The following is a 27,378-nucleotide window of genomic DNA, read 5'->3' as shown; positions in this document are numbered from 1 at the left end:
ATTTTGCATAGAGCCTTAAGGGAGACAGTACTTTTACAATGCAATAACATAAAAGAGGAATGGAGGGCCCTGCTCATAAGAGCATACAATCCAATAGGGTGGGGTAAGTGGTACAAAAGGTAACAACTGTGGGGGATGAGCTGATGGAAGAGTTAGACGTGATGTGATCTCCTGACATCCTTTGTACAGCTGGATTTGTACTGGGAGAGGAAGACCCACATGGAATAGAAATATATTTCCAATATATTTAGAAAAAAAATTATATATGTGACATATATTTACAATATATTGGCCTACGATACTATATTTTAACATGTATTCTAAAAAATGTAAATTTAAATATATTTTCGAAAGGCACATATTGAAAATATATTTTTTTTAAATATATTCTTCAGATTTTTTTAACATATAAAAATTTCATTTTAACATATATTTTTACACATATTTGTAAATGTATTCCAAAAATGTAGATTAAATGTATTTTCAAAGACAAATACTTGAAATCTGTCACCGCAGCAGCATGACTCAATGAGGCAATGACATCAGTGCACATTATTATTATTATTATTATTATTAGGGATATATATAGCACCATCAGTTTGCCTAGTGAGTAAAATAAAGGGAGACAGTACAGTTACAATGCAATGCAATACAAGAGGGTTAGGAGGGCCATGTTCATGAAAGCTTACAATCTAAATGGAAAGGTAACTGATACAATGGTAATACTGTAGGAGACGAGTTGATGGAAAAAGTAATATTCCAGTTCTCTGAATGGCACCCGTGCCAAGTAGCTGACCTCCTGTGTTCAGCATTGTTAATTTTGAAATCAAATTTCGATTTAGTTTTAAACTTTTGACTAAAATGCTATTTTGGTTTTAGTCGTATTTTAGTCATCTGAATTGTTTTCCTTTTAGCCGTATTTTAGTTGAATAAAATCTCCAGTACATTTTAGTCGCCTAAAATCTAATGGGTTTAGGCAAATTGTAATGCATTATTTAAGCATTTCTCTAGAATTACCAAACTCACTATATACTCCTGGAGTAAAAATCTAATAACATGCTATTATTTATGGTATTAAGGTTTGAACATGCACTACAGACACAGGTTTAGCGCCCCCTACTGCTTCTTATGTGGTAGTGCAGTGTTAATTTTGATGTCAAATTTCAATTTCGTTTCAGTCATGGTCTTTTGACTAAAATGTCATTTTAGTTTTAGTCGTATTTTAGTCATCTGAATTGTTTTAGTTTTAGGCATATTTTAGTCAACTAAAATAGTGTTAACCTCCCTAGCAGTAATCCCGAATGTGGTTAATTTACAGTATCAAAAGCGGTAACCCCGAGCCACACTTGGGATTACACTATAGTTCTTCTCCTGCGATCCCTCGATCCTTACCTTGTCCTGCAGTCCCGCAATGTCCTCCCGCTGTGTCCTCCAGCCGATGCCGGCATCCATCTTCCTGGTTCCGTTCCCTGCGATTGAGACGCAGGGGGGGCGGAACTGGCGAGAGATTAAAAAAAAGTAGAAATATGACATACACACAATACATTGTAATCTGTTAGGATTACGTTACTGTATCAAACCATTTCACCTAGATATTGTTCCTAGTGCTTTGTCCTGTGCCCTGCCTGCACTTTTACCGTTCTTACTGCCTGGAAACTTGAGAACGTCCATGGCATCCAAAAAGCGTCCCTTTAGATCAAAAGCAGTTTTAGACCGGCTAGAGAACAACGATAGTGAATTAGAATCACTTGCAGAATTGAGCGATAGTGATTTGTGGGGAAATTCGTCATCAGACACTGAAAATGATTCTGCGACTGAGCTCAGCAGTGTGCGAACTTGGCGCTATATTTCAAATTTCAGTGTTTTTGGTTTGATTACATTATTGAATTAAATTTATTATTATTATATTATTATTATTATTTTTATGATTATTTATTATAATTATAATTTGATTTCGTGTTTCAAACTTTATCATATCCAGGATGTTTACTAGACTCTTGTTTGGACAGATTTAAGTGAGTTATTCCTAAGAATTACAGGCCTACAATATAAAACAACAAATTTCCATGCAAAACAATGTACGCTTTGTCATTCAAAAATATTGATTAGTTAGACCGCCAGGGAGGTTAATATAGTCAACGAAAATATTGTTGTCAAGAAAATTAACACTTGCATTCAGAATGCAGCAGGCTGGCCTGGAAGCAAGTGGAGATCGCTGGATTAACAGTATCTACTTTATTGATTTCTAGCTTCTAGGCGCATCAGTCAGGTGTTATCAAGATGGATCAATGTAATTAAGCATAAAATATACAAAACAGGGAACGCTTGTAATAATTTTAAAGCAAGTGAAAGACATTTAGTCACCGGTCACACCGCTGTGATTTTAAAATCGTGCGATTTGTGTGCATGATTTCAGGTGCAATTTCTGAAGACTTTATTGCTACTTGTAAAGATTTCCAACAATTTCTGTATGTGAAATCGCAACGAAACTGCAGAAAAAGTAATGCAAGAATTACTTTACAAATAACACTGCAGCAAATTTATGTTAAGACAATGACATTCATTAGATGCGATTTCAGGTGTGATTTTAATTAGCAAATCGCACCTGAAATCACACTGGTATGACCGGTCAGTAAAAGAGGTGACCAGCAATTTTTAAATATGTGTCCGTTGTTTATGGGTTCCATGTAACAAATATAAAGTAGGTATTATCCCAATTCGGCTGCAAAAGTGGAAATACATTTTACGGCCTCATACACATTGGGCGTTTAGCCCTGGTGCATAAGACTGTGTCATTTTGGTGCAAGCGTAAGGTACAGGCATACTGACCAATCCAGCTGCTGGGACCCTGTAAAACTCAGTGAGAGGATAAAAGCTGCTGTACAGGGACAGTGCTGGGTGGCTCATGGAGTGGTACAAACATTTAGTCCCTGGTCACACCGATGTGACTTTAAAATCGTACAACTTCCAGTGAAGTCGCACGATTTCAAAGTCAGATGTCATTCCAACTACAGGTGTGACTTGCAAGACATCAGCGGCTTGCAAGACACAGATGTCTATGCAAGTCGCACCTGAAGCAATGCGTGCACTACTTTCAAAATCGGTGCAACTTCGACCAAGTCGGAATTGCGCTGATATGACCACTTTAATTGCGGACAATAAGGTGCGAGTTGCCATGCAATTTGAATCTCACAAATAACATGGCAAGTCGCTCCTGGTATGACCATGTACTTAGGGCAGTATGTGCCCAGGGATGAATGCAAGCAGTCTACCTTCTGATCATGGCAGATAGCCCAGTAGAGGGATTTTGTCCAGTGTCCAATAGCCCAGTAAAGAGGCTCGTCCATCAATGCTCTATAGCAGGAGGATGTTGATGAAGAAATCTGTTAGATTTTTTTCATTTCATATTGTGCGCCGTTAGCTGTGCATATTCATTTGTGGGGTCAGTTCCACATTTTTTTTTCAACCACAGTGACAAGAAAATTCAAACGGGCAGGTTGGAAATTTGTTCTCAAACAGTTCTCACAGTGTATGTGGTTTTTGTTTGGGGAAATTACATTCATCTAAAATCGAATGTCAAAATCAAACAAAGGTTTGAATTACTTTCAAACAACTCTTGTCCAGTAATTGAATGCACAAAGAATATTCAAATGAACAGATGAATATCCTTCCCCCTGCAGACAGAACAAATGGAGTAGCAAAGACTCAGATGTTATACCTTTATAGACTCCCACTGTCTTACTCTGTGTTTTACATGTTTTTTTAGTTGTTACATTGAAGCCTACGTCCAGAATGGTGGTGGGTCTGCAAACATTGATGTGGGTCTGTATCAACGCAAAAGCTCGTACACCAACCAGCAAACTTCTGATGCAGTGAATGAAGTCCAGAACATACAGTCTCAAGCTGATACAGTTCTGGAGCAGCAGGTACTTATTCTGAAATGTCATTTCAGTGTTTTCTAAATGTTGTTTACATACGAGGTGGTATCAAAAAGTTTCGAGACTAGTTTTGTAACATGCCAACAGATGGCAGCACAATGGTGCATGCACAGTTACAGGTAGAACCGAACTTCATAAGTCAGTGTGTGAAAAGACATCACCCTTTGTACATTGGGAGCTGTACAACTGGTGCTATTCTGACCACGTGTGTTACCACGTCTGTTGTTTCATCATGGACAGCAAGTTAGAACAAAGAGCAAATGTGAAATTCTGCATGAAACTGGGAAAATCACTGGATCTCAGCAATGTTGTCAAAACGGCGACCTTTGAGCTGGATCTGGAGGGCATTTTCGAGGGTTAAACTCATTGAAGGTCTTCTTGATCTCTCGTCGTCTTCCCAAAGATGAAGCTGTTTCATGCAGAATTTCACATTTGCTCTTTGTTCTAACTTGCTGTCCATGATGAAATAACAGACATGGTAACACTTGGTAAAAATAGCACCAGTTGCACAGCTCTTAATGTACATAAGATGTCTTTTCGCACACTGACTTAGGAAGGTCGCTATGACTGTGGTAAGAATAGCACCAGTTGCACAGCCCCCGATGTACACAAGACAAAGCATTTTGGCACACTGACTTATGAAGGTCGATGCTCCCTGTAACTGTGCATGCAGCCTTGTGCTGCCATCTGTTGGCATGTTAAAAAACTAGTCTTGAAATATTTTGATACCACCTTTTAAGAGCGAGACAACTAGCATTCCAGAAGGAGAAATTGCCATTGAAAGCTCATGTGTTGCAGTCATGACAGGTTTTTGTGAAGCAGCTTTTCACAACCTTTTAAACATGGCGGAACCCTTGAAATTATTTACTTTTTTGCTATTAGTTACTATATCTACATCTCAAAGTACAGTAGTATGATGGTCACTGGGAAGAATGTTCCTTACATTTGCAGTTATTGGGAAGAATTCTCCTTTACAGATAGCTAAAAAGTTAATTGGTGTCTGTGGTTACTTATCTAAAAGCCAGAAATTACTCATTGCTCAAGAAACCCCGAGCAACCTCTGGAGGAACCCTCATGTTCCATGCAATCCTGGTTGAGAAAGGCTGCCCTAAAGTATATATAAAACCAAGAACAAACATTTGTTTGTTTGTACCAGTCCTTAGATGTAGCAGCTACATTAATTTCCTTTTTTGCCAGTTACCGTATTTTTCGCCGTATAAGACGCACTTTTTCTTCCCCAAAACTGGGGGGGGGGGGAAATGTCAGTGCGTCTTATAAGGCGAATATGGAGCGGCCGGTCCGGTATTTCCACCACGGCCGTGTCAGAATACCGGGCCGGCCGCTCAGCTCTGCAGCGGGACCTTACCTGTTCCTCTATCCAGCGGCGTGCTGTGTTCCCGGCTTCTGTAGTGTGGGCACTGGGCATGACAGCCGGGTGCCCAGTGTGCATGCACGAGAAGCGGTGCGCTTTGTGAATGGTAAGGCGGTACCTGGGACACATGACAGATCCCAGAAGCCGCCGGACCAATCACAAAGCGCAAGTGCTTCTCGCTCATGCGCACTGGGCACCCGTCTGTCATGTCGAGCGCCATTACAGAAGCCGGGAAGACAGCGCGCGGCTGGATCGAGGAACAGGTAAGATCAAACAAAAACTCTGCGGAAGTAAGAGCGGGTACCTGTCAAATTCATGTACCCGCCCCCCCCCCCTCCCCAAAGGTCAGCAGTCATCTGTACTGTCCGCAGTCTCTGGTCATCCCTGTGCTGTCCGCAGTCTCTGGTCATCTCTGTGCTGTCCGCAGTCTCTGGTCATCCCTGTGCTGTCCGCAGTCTCTGGTCATCCCTGTGCTGTCCGCAGTCTCTGGTCATCCCTGTGCTGTCCGCAGTCTCTGGTCATCCCTGTGCTGTCCGCAGTCTCTGGTCATCCCTGTGCTGTCCGCAGTCTCTGGTCATCCCTGTGCTGTCCGCAGTCTCTGGTCATCCCTGTGCTGTCCGCAGTCTCTGGTCATCCCTGTGCTGTCCGCAGTCTCTGGTCATCTCCTGTACTGTGTCTGCAGTCCATTAGTTCAGAATTTTTTTTTTCCTGTTTTCTGCCTCTAAAACCTAGGTGCGTCTTATGGTCAGATGCGTCTTATACGGTGAAAAATACGGTAACATGCTTCCTGTACTAGGCTGACAATGTTCACTCTCATGTATCTATGAAGGATCCGTGTTTTCACCCTAGGATAGCAAATATGTTTGGACCTATCCCCCTCTCCTCTCCACTGTGTGCAACATCACCTGACCCTGACCCCCTGGCCCTATCCAGGGCTTATCCACAGCTGACTACATCTGCAGGCTGGTGGGGTATCTGGCTTTCATTCCCAATTGCACTGGGCTCCCCCCAACCTGGTATATATATGGACCCTGACTCCACCCCTTACATCACTACAGAAAGGCTTTGCCTAAAACGGGTCTCCAAACTTTTGAAACAAAGGGCCAGTTTACTGCCCTTCAAACTTTACGGGGACTGGATTGTGGCCGGTGGGAGTAGAAAATTCCCTGGCATCAGTGGAAGTAAGCAATACCCTAGGCTTTGTGGACAGTGGGAGGAACAGTGCCCCGTCACTGGTGTCAATGGGAGGAACAGTGCCCCATCGCTGGTGTCATTGGAAAGAACAGTGCCCCATCGCTGGTGTCAGTGGGAGGAACAATGCCCCATTGCTGGTGTCAGTGGGAGGAATAGTGCCCCATCGCTGGTGTCAGTGGGAGGAATAGTGCCCCATCGCTTCTGTCAGTGGGAGGAATAGTGCCCCATCATTGGGGTCAGTGGGAGGAATAGCGCCCAATCGGTCATGTCAGTGTGAGGAATAGTCTCCCTTCATTGGTGTCAGTGGGAGGAATAAGGCCCCATTGTTGTTGTTAGTGGGAGGAATAGCGCCTTAACGTTGGTGTCAGTGGGAAGAATAGCACCCCATTGTTGGTGTCAATAAAAGGAATAGTGCTTCATATCAGTAGAAGGAAAAATGCCCCAAGGGCCGGATAAAAGCAAGAAAAGGGCCACATCTGGCCCACAGGCCGCAGTTTGGAGACCCCTGCTCTAAAAGGACCTAACACCCAATTACATTATTTATTATTCTTACCTCACACTTTTTTTGGGACAGAGCCATCTAGTGTAAGACTAGCTAACTGCGCCTTCTTACATGTTGACCTGCCAAAAATGCAGCTCAGCTCCTAAGTCCTGTTGTGAATTTTTTGGACTGGCTGATGTTAGCCTTGCCCAGTGTCTTTTGATAGATTACTCAACTACTCCCACTTTGTGATCTGTACAACATTAAGGCTAAACATTCTGTAGTCCAAGATAAGAATTAGTAGGGCTAAACAGACTCCCTGCAATAACACAGGCAAAGAACACAGCACACAGGACATCTCTTAATATATGGAATGATCAACAGGCTTTTGTTTCTTTTTTTTGCACTTATCAAATAGATATGACAAAATGCTTTCAATGTTGTATTTAACAGACCATAAGGGAGCAAAGAAGAGAAGTTAATTGTTAGGGTTTACATGTACTTTACTGCAGATACCCAACTAATTAGGTGACCCCTTTTTAAGTCTTTTTAGGATAGCGGTGGGAATCTACCTACATTTTAGGCATGTCTTTGATGTAAGCATTGTACTGACTTTTTTGTTGTTTTTGGTATTTTTATTCCCTCACCCTCAGGTTATTACATTACTAAATTGGAACACAACCCAACAAGCAGTAGAAGAAGTTCAGACAATTACGGTGACCAAAAATTGTACTGGTCCATGTTCAGACATGTATTACAAACTCATCTTTGGAGCAGACGAAACAGGTAAAAATGTCACAATTTGAATTTTGTACGTACAATTGTCTATGGACGTCGCTTTAAAAGCCTTTATAGGTTATTACTTTAGAGTTAAGAATTGGCTTTTAAATTATTGCTCTCACCGACATTCACAGCAACATGTAACGTGTAGCGCAACTGTGGTTTTCATACATAGGTGCAGCTGCCGCATTCGTTTATGTTCTCTTGTACACATATGTAAGGGGTGGTGGCTTTAAATACTTTTTTTAACGTATTTTGTGGCTTTTTTTACATTTTATTTATTTATTTTACAATTCACTTTATTGCTATCACATGGGGGTCCAAAAGCTTCCTATGTAATAGAATTTTGCTGTGACGGTTTCTCTTTACTGAGAGTTAATTAAACCCCTGATGTCTTCTCGGCCTTCCATTGAAGCTAATGGAGCACATATTAAACAGACGTTCTCTGGTTCCGCTCTGTTCGACCCACCGACATCCCAATGACATTTCCGGGCCTGTAGGTCAGACAGAAGAGCCCAAGATACCAATAATTCCACATTAAAAAATATAAACACACTCTTTACTGCTATTTAAGTTCTTTTCCACTGATAAGGACTGTTGCTGCAATAAAGCATATTTAACCTGTTTTGTATGCAATCCCACTGACCCTTCCTAAATATTAAAACACAAAGATCCAAGTAAGGATTCACATTCTTCTTGTATTCAGGCAATATTCAACTCTACCCAGACTTCTAAATTCCCTCGAGAAAATTAGATTAGTTGCTGAATGTTTATGAATGTTTGACCATTGGTAGAAGCACACTAGTGCCAATGATGTCACTGAACTAAATCTGAAGTACAAGAAACACAATATTGTTGTTTTATGCTTTTACTACATTTTTATAATATTATATCTTTTTTTACTTTTTCTAGATCTGTTGTCAGCTGATGCAAGTGCTGATGACATTCAATCAGCATTAAATACTCTGCAGTCTATACAGCCAGATACAGTCAGTGTGGTTATGGAAACAAATGACATCTGGAAAGTGTATACAGTGACCTTCAATTCAACAAGAGGTGTGATATTATTGGGCACATCATGAGGATAAATCCTTTACATAATTATACCTGGAATAAATAACTTTGCATTTTTCATCTGGAGACCTGATAGAATTCTGTTAACTAACCTGCTTACATCTCAACTGTCCCTATTATGGTAGAATGGTCCTCCATAGTGCCCCCAACCTTCAATAATGTCCCACAGGCTTCCTCCAGAAATATCATCACCTACAGGGCCACCAGGTTTGCTACAGAGTCCCCTAACTCATTTCACAAGTGGTCAAAAAATGTTTTCCAGTAGTCCAATTTGACAAAAGTCAGTTGCTAAATTGACTTCTATTGAGCTGTAAGCAGGACTGGCCATAGATGGATCAAAATTCATCCGGTCCCTACCAGGGGCGGACTGACAACTCATGGGGCCCCCGGGCAATAGGGGATCATGGGGCCCCTGTGTCCTTGTCCAAACTCAAAAAAGCCTATGAAAAAGGTACCAGGGGCATCTCATGGGGCCCCCTACTGACCCCAGGCCCTCAGGCAGTGCCCAAGTTTCCAAATGGTCAGTCCGCCCCTGGTCCCTACTGAAATTTCAAACCGTCTATGTGCAGATTTAAACTCCTTTTAAGATGCAAAGGAATTTTCTCCCTCTGGACAGTTTAAGCCCTTGACCCTTTCAGAGATGCCATAGATACCTTCTTGACTCCTTCTTCCCACTTCCAACAGCTGCAGTTTCTACTAAGCTTCATCTCTGGCCCAGAAGATTTTCTTGACAGACAGCATATGCATACTTACATTGGTCCAAGTTAGAGTATTGTAACTATCCTATAAATGCATACCTGGAATCTAATCTTCAGTCTACTTTGTTAAATATTTTTTTTGTGCTGTTACAATCCACAGGAGAATTCCCGTTACTCTCATATGAGATTTTGTATGGAAGCAATTTGACTGTGGATATTGCAGAGCAAACAAAAGGTATCCCAGACATGAAAACCTTCACGCTGGTGTGGGACAATGTTTACTCCAAAGCTCTTTCTGTAAATGCATCAGCTGCAGAGGTAGGTTGAATTTATTTTATTATGGGTAGCTCAGGATTACCAGCTAGCCATTTTAAGTAAACTGTCTTTATTGCTTGCCCACCAAAAAAAACAAACAAAACAGCTTTTTTCTTTTTTGCAATATTCCTGAAACCTTTAGGCACTGATTTGCTGCAAAAATGCATATGCATTTTTGCTGTGTTTCTATTGCATTTTTCAAAGGACACGTGACTCAAAAACTGCACCAAAAACGCAACTGGTGGATTTTTGATGGGTTTTTAAATTATTATTATACAAGATTTATATAGCGCCAACAGTTTTCTCAGCGCTTTACAATATAACGGGAGACAATACAGCAACAATACAGTTCAATACAAGAGGGTTAGGAGGGCCTGATCCTGGGAGATTACAATCTAAGAGGGAGGGGCTGGTGGTACAAAAGGTAATAACTGTGTGGGATGGACTGGTAGAAGGAATAGAAGATTCCATTATTGGCTGAGGGCAGGATAGGCTTCCCTGAAGAGATAGCTTTTCAGAGATCGCCTAAAAGTGAGCAGAGTTTTAATGCGCTTTTACCACGTTTTCCATTGATTTCATTATTTGTGATATTGAGGTGTTTAAGATGGTTAATATGCATATTGGCTTTCCTGGCTGGCCCCAATGTGTGTATTAAAGTTCCTCTCTGATGCCCGCCTCACCACCTGCCCCTTCGACCCTATCCCCTCACAACTCCTACAACCTCCCTTCCCCTCCATCCTATGCTCCCTCACCCACATCTTCAATCTCTCCCTCTCCTCCGGCACTTTCCCTTCCCCTCTGAAACATGCACACATCACCCCCATACTTAAAAAGCCCTCCCTGGACCCCAATGACCCGAACAACCTCAGACCCATCTCCCTGCTCCCATTTACATCTAAACTCCTCGAGCGCCTAGTCTACGCCCGCCTATGCTCTCTCCTCAACGACAACCACCTCCTCGATCCCCTACACTCCACCGAAACTGCCTTACTCAAACTCTCCAACGACCTGCTAACCGCCAAAGCTAATGGCCACTATTCAGTGCTCCTACTCCTTGACCTCTCTGCGGCCTTTGACACAGTCGACCACCCCCTCCTCCTCAAAAAACTACACTCCCTCGGCCTCAGAGATTCTGCTCTCTCCTGGCTCTCATCCTACCTGTCACAATGCTCTTTCAGCATTACCTATAATGCCACCACCTCCCTCTCACTCCCCCTCTCTGTTGGGGTCCCTCAAGGCTCTGTCCTCGGGCCCCTTCTCTTCTCCATCTACACCTCCTCCCTTGGCCAACTCATACACTCTCACGGCTTCAACTACCACCTCTATGCCGACGACACACAAATCTATCTCTCAACCCCCCACCTCACCCCCTCGGTCTCCGCCCGAATCACACACCTGTTGACCGACATATCAGACTGGATGTCGCTCCACTTCCTTAAACTGAACCTCTCCAAAACCGAGTTTCTTGTCTTCCCTCCAGCCCGGACACCACCCCCCATTGACTTCTCCATCATGTCCAACAACGCCACCATCAAACCCGCCCCGCAGGCCAGAGTACTTGGTGTCATTTTGGACTCCAACCTATCCTTCCAGCCCCAAGTCCACTCTTTAACAAACTCGTGCAGACTCCACCTCCGCAACATCGCCAAAATCCGCACGTTCCTAACTCCAGAAACCACTAAACAGCTCATCCACTCCCTCATCATATCACGACTCGACTACTGCAACTCCCTCCTCACTGGCCTGCCTCGCCCCTGGCTATCCCCGCTTCAGTCCATCCTGAATACGGCTGCCAGACTCATTCACCTATCCAACCGCTCCGTTTCCGCCACCCCCCTCTGCCAATCCCTCCACTGGCTTCCGATTGCGCAACGGATCAAATTCAAAATCCTAAAGCTGACGTACAAAGCTGTCCACCATACTGCCCCGTACTACATCACTGACCTAATATCCAAGTACCGCCCAGCACGCACACTCCGCTCCTCACAAGACCTCCTTCTCTCTAGTTCCCTGGTCTCCTCCTCCCATGCCCGCCTCCAGGACTTCTCCAGGGTGTCACCCATCCTCTGGAACTCCCTGCCCCAACCCATCAGATTATCACCTACTCTCCTCTCCTTTAGGCACACCCTGAAAACCCATCTCTTCAGGGAAGCCTACCCCACCCCCTGCTAACTTGCCGACTTCCTCCACTCTTCCTACCACTCCATCCCCCACAGCTATCTCCTCCTGTGCCACCATCCCCTCCCTCCTAGATTGTAAGCTCGAAAGAGCAGGGCCCTCGATCCTCTCATGTTTTGCATTGTATTGGTATTGATCTGTCACATGTTCTGTTCCCCTCTGTAATGTACAGCGCTGAGCGAACTATTGGCGCTTTATAAATACTGTATAATAATAATAATAATAAAGTGGGGGGGATGAAGATGCTCACACAAAAGAAAAAGGAAATTAAATCAGAATAATGGGGAGGAAAATACAAAAAATTCTAAGTAATACCAACAATGGTTACAAAGTGGCAGCATAATAAAAAACAATTAACTAGAAATGAATGTAAGCTGTATACACAAATACAACTGCATTCCCATATATTGTGAAAGGCAGCTTTTCATTACTGACCTCAGCAGGTAAAAAAAAAAAAAAGGCTGACTACCTGGCAGTCACACTGATTTATGGGCTTCAGTACTTTCTGTATATGTATATGTATATGTGATTAGCATTGTATAACTTTATTTGTTGTTATGTGTGAGCATGGCTCAGAAGCCACTGGATCAAAATGATAACCAGGTAGCTAGCATTTTCAGAAGGAGGGGCCAGAAAAGGTAGCCTAAGTCCTCATGCACACTTGACGTTTTTACAGCGGCTGTTTTTTGCTTTTGATGTTTTTTTTCTACAGCCAGTAAACCCCCCAACATGTTATCCTATGTGCCATGCACACATAGGCTGTATTCAGAGTTTTTTGGCTGGGATGTTTTTTGGCTGGCAAAAACTCAGGACTAGTGGGTTTCTAGAGTAAAAAATCTCTAACGCTGCAAAACGTGGTAAAACGTCGAAAACCTGCATTTTTGGACTTTTTTTGACCGAAAAAAACATTTTTTTTGGTAAAAAAAAAACAGTAAAAAATCACTAAAAATGCAAACGTGGAAAAACGCCCTGTGTGCATGGAGCCTTAACATCACAGATTCAAAGACTGAGTGAACTTTCTGACTTTAGCACAGCTGCATTGTTGTCTTGGTGGCATTAGTAGCTCACTGATTGGTGTCACTTGTTGCCTAGGATTTCTCATTAATAAACGGAGTTACCGTATACGTTATATCCTTGGCACTGTAAAATGATTTTAGTAGAAAAAAGTACATTATAGGAGTCTCCCCATAATGTCTCTATACACTATTGGGTGTATTTATAAAACAAACAGGCAGGGGTATTTGTCCCATTAAATATTATGCAGATTCGTTCTGTGAGAATGGGGGCACAATTACTGTATTTAGCTGCTTTTAAATATTTAGGGATGTATTCATGAAAAAAAAAAGCTGCAAGGCTTTTCTTCCTGTAAAACTTCACGCATATTTGTTTCGTGTAAATGGGGGCAAGATCAATTGTTTCTAGGCTACTTTTTTCTGCAGGTCAAATGTTCTTCATTCACATAGAATATAATGAACGATTATAGCCACTAGATGAAGCTGATGATCATTGGAAACAAAGATTTATTTACTATGAATACCATTCAACCTGGAGAGGAAATAGCCTGATAACATTTAATTGTGTTTCCATTCTCACAGAAAGAACGTGCAAGAAGTTTCACAGGACTATGCATATTTTTTTATAATTGCACCCCTAAATACTTAAAAATAGCTAAATACAGTAATTTAAATACTTTAAGTAGATGTTAACCCCTAACTGAATGACATTTAACCACTTTACAACCGCCCGCCTGCATTGTACTGTGGACAGGCTGCCGCTGTAGGCAAATTGACGTACAGGTACCTCGCTGCCTACTTCCAGGTTTTGGGCGTGTACACCCCCCCCCCTTCCCACCAGCACTCTCAGCAGGTGTCTGTCAGCAAGACCCAGCCAATGATTCACAGCCGGGACCTGCTGATCACAACACAGAGCTCTGTCAGTTTCTTTTCCCTGCAGGGATGAGAAACTGATAGATCTCTTAATAAAAGCAGCACACTTAGTACAGTGACAGTGTATAGTATTATCACTGATCACTGTATTAATGTCACTATCAATATCATTGTCAGTTAGTGTCAGATTGCCCGCCACACTCCCATAGCCCTATTATGAATCGCTGATCACTACCATAAGTAGTATTTAAAAAAAATTCCAGTATAAATCCCATAGTTCTTAGGAGCTATAACTTTCATGCAAACCAATATACACTTAATGGGATTTTTTTTTTATCAAAGACATGTAGCAGAATATATTTTGGGCAAATTTTATAAATAAACTTGATTTTATTAAAAAAAAATTTATTGTATATGTTTTATAGCAGAAAGTAAAAAATATTGGGGTTTATTTTTCAAAATGTTTGGTCTTTTTTTGTTTGTATCGCAAAAAATTAAAAACCCAGTGGTGATTACATACCACCAAAAAGAAAGCTCTGTTTGTGTGAGAAAAAAATTGTTTGGATACAGTATTGCATGATCATGCCATTACCAGTTAAAGCAGTGTAGTACAGCAAAAAAAAGGCCTGAACATGAATGGGGCAAAATCTTTCTGAGCAGAAGAGGATAATTAGCCAAAGTTCTGTATATCATAAACAATTGTCATGGTTTCTAAAATATTAGTGCAGCGCTAAAAAAATGCATGTCATAAATTCCATAAACGCATGTGACTTAAATGCATATGTGAGTAAAGTGCTGAAAGTGCAATATTTATATAACTAGTTCAAGATGACATAAAATACAATAAAATAAGTTCATCAGAGCATTTGTGAATTTAAAACGTCTCTTGTGCAAAGATATCAGCTGCAGAAATGCCTATGATTGGCACGTGAAGTTATCCGTGAAGAGTAACTGTGCAAAAGCTTGTAAAAGGAAATCCACCCTTGGTACGGATGTACACTCACCAGACCATAAATTATAATGTGCATTGATTATAATACATCGCACATCTGGGGGTGCAGCAGTATGCTGACAGCTACGAGGTCATCCGTCAGGGTGGGTGCCTGGTGGTCCTGGGGGGAATTAGCTCAGCCACAGGAGCCAGAAAGGTGCTTATAGTGTAGTATTTTATTTAAGGTAATAATAGCAAGTAACATAAAAATGTATCCACGTGGAGTAATAAAATAAATAAATAAATGAATAAAGTACCAAAATGGCCACCGCTCATCAGTAGCGGCGGCTAGGGGTCAGCAAAGGGCTCCACCCAACGCGTTTCGTGTAATAACACGTCCTCAGGGGTACACCCATTGTCATGGTTCTCTTAATGAAAAAAAGGTGAAACCTATTTTATTAGTTTGTTGCATCTCAGTGCTGCTGATCTCCTGCAACTTCTTTGCAGTCATTTCCTGTCTACATGCACTCCAGTGATGGCTGAATGCATTTCTCAGGACCAGTTTTCTGATGGTGACAACAGTGAACCATGCCTGTCCTATGTCTGTTGAAACTTGAATTCTCTATCCAAAGCCTGCATGGCAGGGTGACAACATTATAGAGACAGGCGAAAAGTATTGTCACCCTATAATAAGTACATGAACAAGGATCGTCATGGCAAGATTGACAGTTTTTAATTTAATGGCAGCTCTAGATTTCAAATTGAAACTTAAATTTGAAATCAACATGTTAAAACCTACTCTATCTGAGACATTAGTGACAGGGTTTCATACACTTTCAGTGTATGTACATTGCAAGTATTTGCATACACTGTCAGTGTTCCTGTGCCTAGTCCTTTATATATTCCTGGCTCCTGTATTATGCTGGTTGGTTCCTAAATTCTAATTTCATATTTTCACCCTTCATTCACTTGAAAAATTGTAGAACTGAATTAAATTTTTACACAATAAATGCCACAATTAATATTCTTAGTATTTACTATTATTATTATTATTGTATTATTATTATTAAGTTTTCATATTTCTTTAGGTTCGATCAGCTGTATTAGACATGGTTAGTGGCCGCTGTGCGGATGAAATTGCCAATCAAGAGGAAGGCTTCTCTGTCAAGTACTTCAGGAACTATGAAACAGATTTCCCTTCGGTAAATGACATGCTAAGGCTTTTTAATAACGCTGGTAACACTAGCTGTGTAAAGTCACGTTAAAAATGTGTGTTTTTTAGCATCTTTGTATTATTGTTTAGCGTCTTTTTGCCGCATTTTTTTCACGCTTGCGTTTTAAACAAAAATTTTTTCACCAAAAACGCTGGTTTGCCACGATTTACTGCATTTTACCACATTTTGCTACTTTTTTCAGTGTTAGAGCGTTTTTACAGCTAAAAACTCCTCTAGAAACACACTAGTTCTGGGGTTTTTCTCCAGCCAAAAAACATTGATTACAGTCTATGTGTGCATGGACACATATAATAACATGCTGGGGAGTTTACTGGCTGTAGAAAAAAACATCAAAAGCCAAAAACAGTAGCTGTAAAACTTCAAAATTTCAGCAGACTCTGGTAACTGACTCCACTCCTCCTCTGGTCCTCCTCCAGACCCTGCACTTTCTGCTTCCCTGCTCTGTCCCCAAAAGGGGTGTACGGTGATGTTATGGAGGGTGTAGAATTCTTGATATCTGATGTAATGGGGGGAAGGGGTGCTTTGGACATCTAGTATTACAGATACAACTGGCCCTTTAAGGGCAACCATAATGCTGATACGGACCGCGGTGACATGGAGTTTGACATCCCTGATCTATCAGAAAAAAATGTGATCAAGTTAATGTAAACACAGAAGAGGAAGCAAGACTTGGTCATTTCATATACAATATGCGCTTCCTGCCTAGTGATGTTACACACCAGATGACACATTTTTTTTCAACACATGCCGATGCAAGGACCCATAAAATAATAAGATATGTAAATGGAAGCAGTTCACACTGGTGCGTTGCACTGATATGAGGCAGTTTACAGCAAAACAAAAAGTAGAGCAAGCCTTACTTTTTCAGTGCAATGCATGGCAATGCGTGTTAGCACAATGCACAGGAAATAAAGGACAGCACAACATTGACTCCTCTGCCATGTTGTAGACCCTTTGTTGGCTCCAGGAAGAGAGGATAAAAGTGCATGTAAACCTGCTACACAGTATATCAGTGCACATCAGCAAATATGCATTGTGCTACAGTGAAGGAAACAAGTATTTGATCCCCTGCATAATTTGTTAGACATGCATTTCTTTTGAATTGTTGTTGCTATTCTGTCTCTCAGTGTTACAATACACCTACCATTCGATTTTTAGACTGATCATTTCTTTGTGAGTGGGCAAACATTCAAAGCTTCAGCTTCTGGAACAGAGGAGACTTCCAGTGCCAACTTCCTTTGTGTCTCTGAGATATCACGTGACAGAATGCCAAGAGCCACAAAGAATGCTGATGCTGGAAGATTCAAAAAGATGTTTTACAAAAAATGGTGTCTTCTGGGAACACCCACCTCTCACCATGTCCCTCAATTCGTAAGACACCACCACACACTTAGCTTAGTACACATTCCTTGGCCCCCAAAAATCTAGAAGAACCATTTGGTTGTGTTTGTCCCTCAGGCCAAAGGTTCCTAGTCTTCCCCTGCGTGTCCAAATGGTTTCTACCTCCAGAATGTATGTTTTTTTGGTCAAGATGCAAACACGCTCTCTGAAAGTATGGTTATGTACTAACCCATGCTGGCTGGCTTAGGTTCGCTTTGATGACAATTCAAAACTTGCTTGAAGCTGCTCAAGTGCAGGTCAGAAGGACAACTACAGGTCAAATACACCTGCCAATGAATTCTGAATGATACTCTGGAGTACCTCAAAGTGATGTCAAATTAATGCCATCAACACAAACCTAAAGCTTGTCAACACAGGCCTTAACAGTGGAATGACCAGCTTTAACCATTATCATGTCCATGGACTCCAGGTTCTTTATTGCATTTAGCATGAGGGTTTCCACCAAATACACTTCCTGCCCAAATTGTGTCTTCCCTGGGTCATGTAGAATTAGATGTTCCACCTAAATCTCAACAAATGCTTGTCCGTTACTTAGTGCCTGGAATAGCATTTCATGAACTTGGTAGACTGAGTACTAGGTCTTTCACTTGTCCCACAGATCCATGAACTCAATTTTAACTGTATACAACGATTATTTTTTTTTAGTTTCCATTGATGCTTTAGAGAGTCTAATAGGTTCTGCCTTCAGACTACCTGATCTGCTAGAGTCATCCCACTCTTCTGTAGAAACTACATACTGTCACCACCATCTACAACCCCAATCCTTCTTACACACACATGTATGAAGAAGCATGGATAATGGCCTCCTTGGTACCTACTTTCTGCAGCCTTCCCTATTGCAGAGATCCTCTTGCCACCACTCTCAGTAGCCCCTAAGGCAGGACATGCAATTTTCTTTCCTTCAGCCATGGTTTTTAGGAAAGAAAATTGCTCAATTCCCCCATCAGCACTGTCAGACAGGGTTAGAGCTTAGACTAGATTATATTCTACTTCAAAAGAGATCATGTGATCAAATGCCTAGATTTTTGGTCACCTGAGGAAGCACTAGAGGGAAAGTAGATCAGCAATTTCTCAAGGAAAAGTCGGTATTTCCAGTATTTATGGCAGTGGCCATCTCAAGTAAGGGTAGGTGATTCATGTAGCTTTTACTTGCTGGAATCCATCTGCCTTCAGCTCAGGCATTGGCTGAGCTGAGAAACCTCCTTCCCCTCCTGAAGACTCCTGGCCCGTATGACATCATTTGCCTATGCAGGGAAACTAGGAAATGACTAAAGAAATGTAAAAAAAAATAGTTTAAAACTAAATAAATGTAAATAGGATATACCTTCCTATTTACTAATGCTAGCATAAGGATCAAAAATAGTCAATGTTGATTGAGAAAGTGAAGTTCCACTTTAATTTGTTCATTCGTGCAGACTATTAACATTTGGTTATATGTCCACTTTAAATCTAATGTTATTTATTCTAAGCATATTGCTTCTTTGCAGTTTTGGGGGTACAGGGGCTATGTAACATCTGAGACTGAGGCATTCTGTGGACGATATTCCTTGAAGAATCCTTATGTATTGTATGATTCAACAGAAGTGAAATCATCAACACAAATGCAATATGGACCCATTTCATTATCTTTACATAGAGAGGTATGACTGTATGTTCATGTGCGTTGTTTTCTATGTATACCAGAAAAAGCTTTAATTTTGCATGATCATTATTATTTATTTCAGCATATTATATGGTGTTGTATTTCAAATAAAAAATTTATGGTAGTTAAAAACTCCAAAATATACAAAAAAATATTTCACAAAGGTGTCTATTTAGAAAGCATTTATTGTATTTGTTAGATATATTTATTTTCAACAGTCGTGGACTCCATCTAGTAACTATGATGAGGTATTTTCCTGATTGAAGTATTTCAGAAAAATACTGCATTATGGCCACTAGATAGAGTTTATGATCATAAGAAGTAAACATGTTTGGCAAAATATGGGTAGTGTTCATGTCAGCTGTGCAAATACTTGAGACATTTGCATAGCAAATGTTTTATAAATAGTTGCCAAGGCTTTGGCCATAATGAGTTTAAGAATATTTAAACCCTCAAACAAATTTGTAATATATTGCAGCTTCCTAATCTCCATAATATAGGGGGGAAGTGTAGTTTACAAATGATAGCTGGGAAAGCTGAAAGCATAATCAGATAGATCAGCAGGTGTTCTGTACTTGCTGAAAATGCAAATAAAAGAAAAGTAATGTCTCTATGTTGAACATTTTGAGAAAATATGGGTTAGGCTTTAATTTCTTGATGTATGTAGCACTACCCCTGTAGGAGTTGCTGAAGATTTGGGTTCCCCTATAGTCCTGCACATCCAGGCAACATGCATTTCCCACAGACATGTATTCAGTGTCAGTAAACAGTCCTTGAGCTTTATTTTACGTTTTATTAAGGGGTGTTAAACTTGGATGGGTAAAGGGTGTATGGGTTGCCCAATGGAACTGCAAACTAAGGACAAACTCCTTAGCAACTATGTACAAGTCTTAACATAGCATAAACTCTTATTGGAGAGCTGTTCTACCTCTCCTGGTGTACCACCCCAGACCTCAGGAAAATCTTCTTCGTATCCAGCTGCCTGAGGGAATCCCTGGGCAAGGGAATCCAGTGCCTGCCACTTTAAATAAAACAGTCCCGGGTAAGGAGCTAACCAGGTTTCCCACCAGGGTGCCCTTTTTCCCTTAACGAGCCCAGGGGGAGTAGGACTACTCACTCAGTCTCAGTCCTGCTAGCAGATTTAGGTAGGTGGCTACCTTCAGGACGTCCACTGGGCTGGCTCCTTTCTTGACTCCTTGCTCTCTGGAGGCGAGGCTGAGTGATCCTCCTTTCCAGCACCCTGCCTGTAGGTAGGTGCCTTATCACTGTGCCCCTTTCCAGGCTTCTGCATTTCAGCTTCATCACATCATCCTCCTGAACTCTTCTGCAGCTGTGCAGGCTCAGTCACTCTTATGGGCTGTCCTGACCCCATGCTAAGCCTCCTGCTTGGGGATTGGCCAAGATCCCGTGAAAGTGCAGACCTGCTCCTCCTCACCCTGCCCACTGCTCTTGAATCATCTCCAAGATTCTATAGCAGGGGGAGGTATCAAGGAACTGATCTGCATCAGCCCTGACCCAAATTTGACTTTGCTGACTATTGCTCAGGCTGCTACTCAGCCCTTCTAACTAAAAAATAATCGGCCAGCTCTTTCTAGCTAATATGGAGGGCACTACATGTATAAGAAAAAGCGAACATCAGACTGATGATAAAAAGTTCTTGTAAATTGATATATCAGAAGTGTTCATATAAACAAGCCAACACTTTTTGAGGGACCCCTTTATCAAGGCTCATCGAAGAAGGGTACGTGGACTCTGAGAGACTCTGTGATGGGGAGATTTTTCAGTACAGTGAGGATGAGTTGGAAATTCTGTCAATCTTTTGTTATCTGTGCCTTTCTGTCCCAGTGATGACACCTCACACCATTTGTCCCCCAAAGTGATCCTCGACTATAGCTTAATTGTTCTTATCGGGTGAGATTGGCAAAAAGGGAAACTGATCATTTATAGAAGAATGCATGGCCAACATAAGAAAAGATATCTCTCACTTTGGAGAGATTTCTTTTCACCTCTGGTTGTGTCTAAGGGATCGGAAGTGAAAGTAAACTCCCTCATTTACATCTTTGTGGTGCTTTAATGTGCCTTGCATTAAGTCTGTGCGTTGGGGTGCCATTCAGAATGTTGCAGGTGTACCGATGCATAAATCTGTGCGTTGTGCTAATGCAACTGACTCAAATTCTCGTTTGACAATGGTCACTAGGACAAACAATGAAGGGGAATTTCCATAAAAGTGACACACAGTTTAAAAAAATGTATATACTTTAAATATTTAAAAGCGTGGTTAAGCCTGATAGATCTGGGAACAGATTTCAGAGGAAGAGGACAGCCTTACAGCATAGCTCCCAACTGTCCATGATTTTTTGGGACTGTGCCTGATTTGGAAGAAAGTCCCTCTGTCCTTCTTTCCTCCTCATTTGTCTCTCATTTTGATCTGATCTATATACACTGCTCAAAAAAATTAAAGGAACACTTTGAAAACAAATCAGATCTCAATGGGGAAAAATATCATGGTGGATATCTATACTGATATGGACTGGGTAATGCGTTAGGAATGTAAGGATGCTCCTGGACAGTCTGAGGTGCAACCTGGCGGTATTGGATGTACCGAAACATGATATTCCAGAGGTGTTCTATTGGATTTAGGTCAGGCGAGCGTGGGGGCCATTCAATGGTATCAATTCCTTCATCCTCCAGGAACTGCTTGCATACTCTTGCCACATGAGGCCGGACATTGTCATGCACCAGGAGGAACCCAGGACCCACTGCACCAGCGTAGGATATGACAATGGGTCCAAGGATTTCATCCCGCTAACCAATGGCAGCCAGGGTGCCATTGTCTAGCCTGTAGAGGTCTGTGTGTCCCTCCATGGATATGCTTCCCCAAATCATCACTGACCCACCACCAAACCGGTCATGCTGAATGATGTTACAGGCAGCATAGCATTCGCCATGGCTTCTCCAGACCCTTTCATGTCTGTCACATGTGCTCAGAGTAAACCTGCTCTCATCTGTGAAAAACACAGGGCACCAGTGATGAACCTGCCAATTCTGGTGTCCAATGGCAAATGTCAATCATGCTCTATGGTGCCGGGCAGTGAGCCCACTAGAGAACGCCGGACCCTCAGACCACCCTATTGAAGTCTGTTTCTGATTGTTTGGTCAGAGACATTCACACCAGTGGCCTGCTGGAGGTCATTTTGTAGGGCTCTGGCAGTGCTCATCCTGTTCCTCCTTGCACAAATGAGCAGATACTGGTCCTGCTAATGGGTTAAGGACCTTCTTAGGCCCTGTCCAGCTCTCCTAGAGTAACTGCCTGTCTCCTGGAATCTCCTCCATGCTCTTGAGACTGTGCTGGGAGACACAGCAAACCTTCTGGCAATGGCATGTATTGATGTGCCATCCTGGAGGATTTGGAGTGCCTGTGCAACCTCTGTAGGGTCCTGATATCGCCTCATGCTACCAGTAGTGACACTGACCCTAGCCAAATGCAAAACTAGTGAAAAATAGTAAGAAAAGATGAGTAGGGAAAAAAACATCAGTGGCCTCCACCTGTAAAACCATTCCAGTTTTGGGGGTCATCTTATTGTTGCCCATCTAGTGCACCTGTTGTTAATTTCATTAGCACCAAAGCAGCTGAAACTCATTAACAACCCCCTCTGCTACTTAACTGACCAGATCAATATCCCAGGAGTTTAATTGACTTGATGCTATACTCTGACTAAAAAGTGTTCCTTTAATTTTTTGAGCAGTGTAGTTGTATATAAAATGCACTATATATCATTCAAAAAGTGTTTCACAGGGCTAAACATTTCATCCAAATTCTTAATTACTGCATTTGCAAATTTCAAAAGCCAGTATAGAGGAACATCAGTGGTTAAAAAAAAAAAACACTTGTGCGTTTAACTAATTTTTTTGTATATAATTCTCCTTTAAGGGGGTGTGTCCTATATGCACACACTTTTGCTAATAAATGTCCCTCGTTCCCATCTTAAAAAGTTGGGAGGTATGACTTAGAGAAATCTTACAACCTTTTGTATGAGGTTAAAAGTGGGAAAGAATATGTCAACAGAGGAGCCAAGACAAAGTAGATATCTTCAAAGGTGAATATGCTGACATGAATTTTTTGCAGGAAAATTTTTTTTTATTACAGGTACTTATATAGCATTGTCAATTTATGCAGCAAATTACATATATATTGAACATTCACATCAGTGCCTAACCCTCAAGGAGCGTACAATCGTCCCCAACTCACATACAAAGATCAATTTAGACAGGGTTCAATTAACCTACTAGCATTTCTTTAGCGTGTGGGAGAAAACCCACACAGGCACAGGGAGGACATGCAAACTCCAGGCAGGTGGTGCCGTGACTAGGATTTGAAGCAGCAGCCTAGCGCTGCTAGGTGAACATGCTGACCATTTAGCCAGTGTGCTTATTACATACATCTCCTCCATCAGGTTAATCAGAGACTTTTAGTGCCCCCTAGTAGCAGTTAAAAAGCCAGATCCTGTGCTAGAGTTCAATTAATTACAGCAGGGCTAGTTGCTTCACATCTGTTGTTGGGACCCATTCTTCTTCCAGATTGGGTCCATTAGGGGCCGCAACACACACCCAGTCCAAATACATGAGGGACACGAGTTTTCTCATCATATGGTCCAGACAGGGTACCTGGTTGTCACCACCAGCTGCTAGGCCAACCCACCTTTACAGAACCACCACCAGTCCCCTAACACAGCCATTATGTACATTAACTTCTTGTTCCCCAGGTATTGGCCATCATTCACTTCATAGAATAAAAAAGACTCCGTGTGAAACTTTCTTTTACTTCTGCAAAGTGCATCATAACAGTTCATTTTAATATGGGCATAAATTGTTCAGTTCAGCATAGCTGGCATTATACCATTACAGCATGGCTCCATTATGTGTGGTTAGTCCTGTTCAGTATGCTCAATCTCAGGGTCCCCATTACAGTTTGCTCCAGCGTCCTGGCAGGCCTACTAAGAAACAAATGGTGTTCCCTGAAGGAGAAAACCCATCAAATGGTCAGTCTACTTTTTTGGTTAGGTGTAGGCCTTGAACTCCCAGAAGGGCCTATGTGCTTTTTCTCAACAATATAAAATTCTCTATCTCTCACGTTTTAGCTCTCTGGGCTCCACTCTTCTCTCTGTTGTATACTTGCAACTAGGAAAACATTGGAGACTCCTCGAGGGAAAGGCTAGAAGGTACCCCTAACCCAACATGGACACCAAAAGCGGTTCTACAGACCAGTCAAGTTTGTGTCAGAGAAAGGCAGCAGATGGTAGAGGTATACTGTAGATATGTCTTGCAGCAGCATTCATGGGCGAGCTGTAGAGATTAGAGTCTTGTTAATATAACACGAGACAAGTTGATATAGCAGTGGTTGAGGTAAACTGATTTGCAGATTTAATATGAGATGTAACAGAACTTGTAAATGCTCTGGATGCGGGCAGTAAAGATGGCTGATAAAAGCTTTTTTTTGTGTCTTAATTTCAGCTTTGCCTTGCTTACAAGGGTAGCTTCATAAATCAAATTGCTATGTCATTTCAATATCAAGACATTAACTCCCCTGGAATGGTTTCCACCATATATGAGGCTCAATTTCCATACAACATGGCTCAGGGGTACAGGTATGTTTTTGAATGTTTTTTTTTACTTATTGGAATGTGACGTATTGCCTCCAGCTTGTGTACTGTCTAGCATTTTGTACAACAGTCGTACTTTGTGAACTCATAGGGTACAGAGTGTAGGCTTCTCACCGCCTGTCCTGTGATGGTTCTTGTTTGGTAAGTATTTAATTCATGTTAAAAACGTATAAATTAATTTTATAACACCCTCTAGGCACTACCTTCACTGCAATATTTTAAAAACAAGTTTCACTTATGTTTTATATGGCACATTTAACATTTACAGATTGAAAGTAATTCTGAACTGTAATATGATGGCATTTATTTGCTGAAGCAGTGCATATCATAAAGTTGCAATGTATTTTTTCATCTACCTGTCTACATGTAATCTGTTAAGCATCAGCTGCACATCATTGCTCTGGACCAGCTTCTTGAGAGTAACAGCAGTATGTGTTGGCACAGCTGCTTGTAGTCTCCTGCAGAAGTGCATGTGACAACACAGGAGCATAATTGGGAGACAGTTGTCACCCCATAACAAGAATAAGCTGAATAAGAACCTGTATGGCAGGATCACTGGGTATCACAATGTAAACTCTCATATACAATTTTTAGTGCTTGAGCTTAGAGCTAGGTTAACCCTCAAAACAGTAATTTTTTCCTTCCTGTGCCTTTCCGTCAATATTAATCTATGTTTAATCCCTCTTTCTCATAAGATGCGACATCTCAGAGCAGACATCCATGGCACACAGTCTCCTCTGCCTATGATTCAAGGTGCCGAAGGTGTTAGGACCAGTAGGAAAGGGGAACAAAGGGGAGGAAATCTAATATTAATGCTTTGTATGACCCAATATAACCCAAGGTTTGCAAGTTCTGGTCCATTTTGTACATTGATTTGTGCCATGTCATGGTTTGGAGTAATGGGGAGTCATCTGCACTTTTTTACTTTCTTTGCTGACGGTTGGCTTGTTCATTAATATATTTACAGTATGTATGCATAATTTGTATTTATGCCTTAATGAGTAAGAATAATTTGTATTTGCATTATGTGAGTGTATAAATTACAACACTATGTTTGTGGTTTTCCCTTTTAACACCTTTTGGAGGATTTATGACGTGGATAACCATCAAGAAAAGGGATGTGGAAGAGCTAGAGTGACATCTGGAGGCTGATCTTGTTTATACATCATGTTTGCTATGACTTATTGAAGTATAAGGGGGAATTCACAGTGCCTTGTAAAATGCCTGTCACCACAAGGACACACAGAAACAATTGTTTTCTGTGTGTCCCATTCACACTGCAACACAGTATAGAGCTGTGTTGCGATAAAATGCAAACATGCTGCATTCTATTGCACCGCACTGTACAGGATTGCATGTCACTGTACAGCAGCATAGTGCACCACGCTGCTGTACAGTGACATGAATTAAGTGTACTTTTGTACACTTCAAATAAAGTTTATACAAAAACAAAAAAAGGAGCTGTGTGTGACGCAGAATTGTGCACTACACTGCCCCCTACTGCAGTCAGGAATGGACAGCTGCTGAAGCAGTAAACTGTTCTGGCAGCTGTCCGTTTCTTTCTGGTTTGAGTTTAAAGTGGTTGTAAAGGCTAAAGATTTTTTACCTTCATGCATTCTATACATGAAGGTAAAGAACCTTCTGTGTGCAGCAGCCCCCCTAATACTTACCTGAGCCCCATCTCGATCCAGCACGTGAGCAGCAGCTCTCCTGGGTTTCTTCCCCTTCATTGGCTGAGACAGCAGTGGGAGCTATTGGCTCACGATACTGTCAATCACTGCTAGTGAGCCAATGAGGAGAGAGCGGGGACAGGGCCGAGCTGCGCTCCATGTGTGAATGGACACACAGAGCAGCGGCTCAGGAGCGAGCCTGCTCAGGTGCCCCTGCTTCACCTGAAATGAGGAGGATCGGGGCTGCTTTGTGCAAAACCACTGCATAGAGCAGATAAGTATAACATGTCTGTTATTTTTTTTAAAAAATCTGCATTTAATATCACTTTAACCATTAGCCGCCCGGCCAATGGCCGTTTGGTGGCTTGAAATGCGCTCCTAAATTCCGGGTGCACGCCATTTGGCGTGCTCCCGCACATGCGCAGTTTGCGGCACAGCAGAGCGGCGCAGCAGCGGGATCTGTCACAGGCCGTGCACCTCGGACACGGCCGATGACAGATCCGAGTACCGGCTCCCGTAGCTGGTACCATGTGACCAATCACAGCAGGTCACATGATAGTTGTATACAATGGATGGCTTCATTCATGATGCCATCCATTGTATACTAGTGCCTAGCTGTGAATGGTCACAGCAGGTCACATGCACGTCATGTGATTAGCTGTGACCAAATCACAGCTAAGCACAAAAAAAAAAAAAAAAAAAAAAAAAGCTGAATGAATCGATTTCATTCAGCTAAATGCTTGCTTATAGCAAAGTAATTCTTTGCTATAAGCAAACTGTGTATAAAAAAAAAAAAAAAAATACTGATCACTTCCCCAAAGTAGTACAATGTTACTATGGTAACATTGTACTACTTTGGTCATAGTAAAATATGAAAAAAAAATCATTAAAAAAATGTAATAAAAAATTAAATATAATAAAAA

The 27,378-nt window shown here is 41.6% G+C and overlaps 1 protein-coding gene across 1 annotated transcript in view; it reads left to right on the top strand.

Annotated features, from left to right (window-relative positions):
- Nucleotides 1–27,378, top strand: part of LOC149470393 (fibrocystin-L-like) — a 221,387-nt gene that overhangs the window by 33,094 nt on the left and 160,915 nt on the right. Inside the window, exons 14-20 of the mRNA XM_089664462.1 lie at nt 3,767–3,926; nt 7,639–7,771; nt 8,678–8,821; nt 9,698–9,855; nt 15,936–16,049; nt 18,971–19,123; nt 24,637–24,770. Of these exons, the coding sequence (XP_089520588.1) occupies nt 3,767–3,926; nt 7,639–7,771; nt 8,678–8,821; nt 9,698–9,855; nt 15,936–16,049; nt 18,971–19,123; nt 24,637–24,770 (996 nt within the window). The remainder of the gene's footprint in view (nt 1–3,766; nt 3,927–7,638; nt 7,772–8,677; nt 8,822–9,697; nt 9,856–15,935; nt 16,050–18,970; nt 19,124–24,636; nt 24,771–27,378) is intronic.

The sequence above is a fragment of the Staurois parvus genome, unplaced genomic scaffold (genome assembly GCF_062004578.1).
Source record: "Staurois parvus isolate SC_StPar_1 unplaced genomic scaffold, SC_StPar_1.0 ptg000047l, whole genome shotgun sequence".
NCBI lineage: Eukaryota > Metazoa > Chordata > Amphibia > Anura > Ranidae > Staurois > Staurois parvus.
The sequence above is the reverse complement of the archived record's forward strand: the minus strand, read 5'-3'. Positions and strand labels throughout refer to the sequence as shown.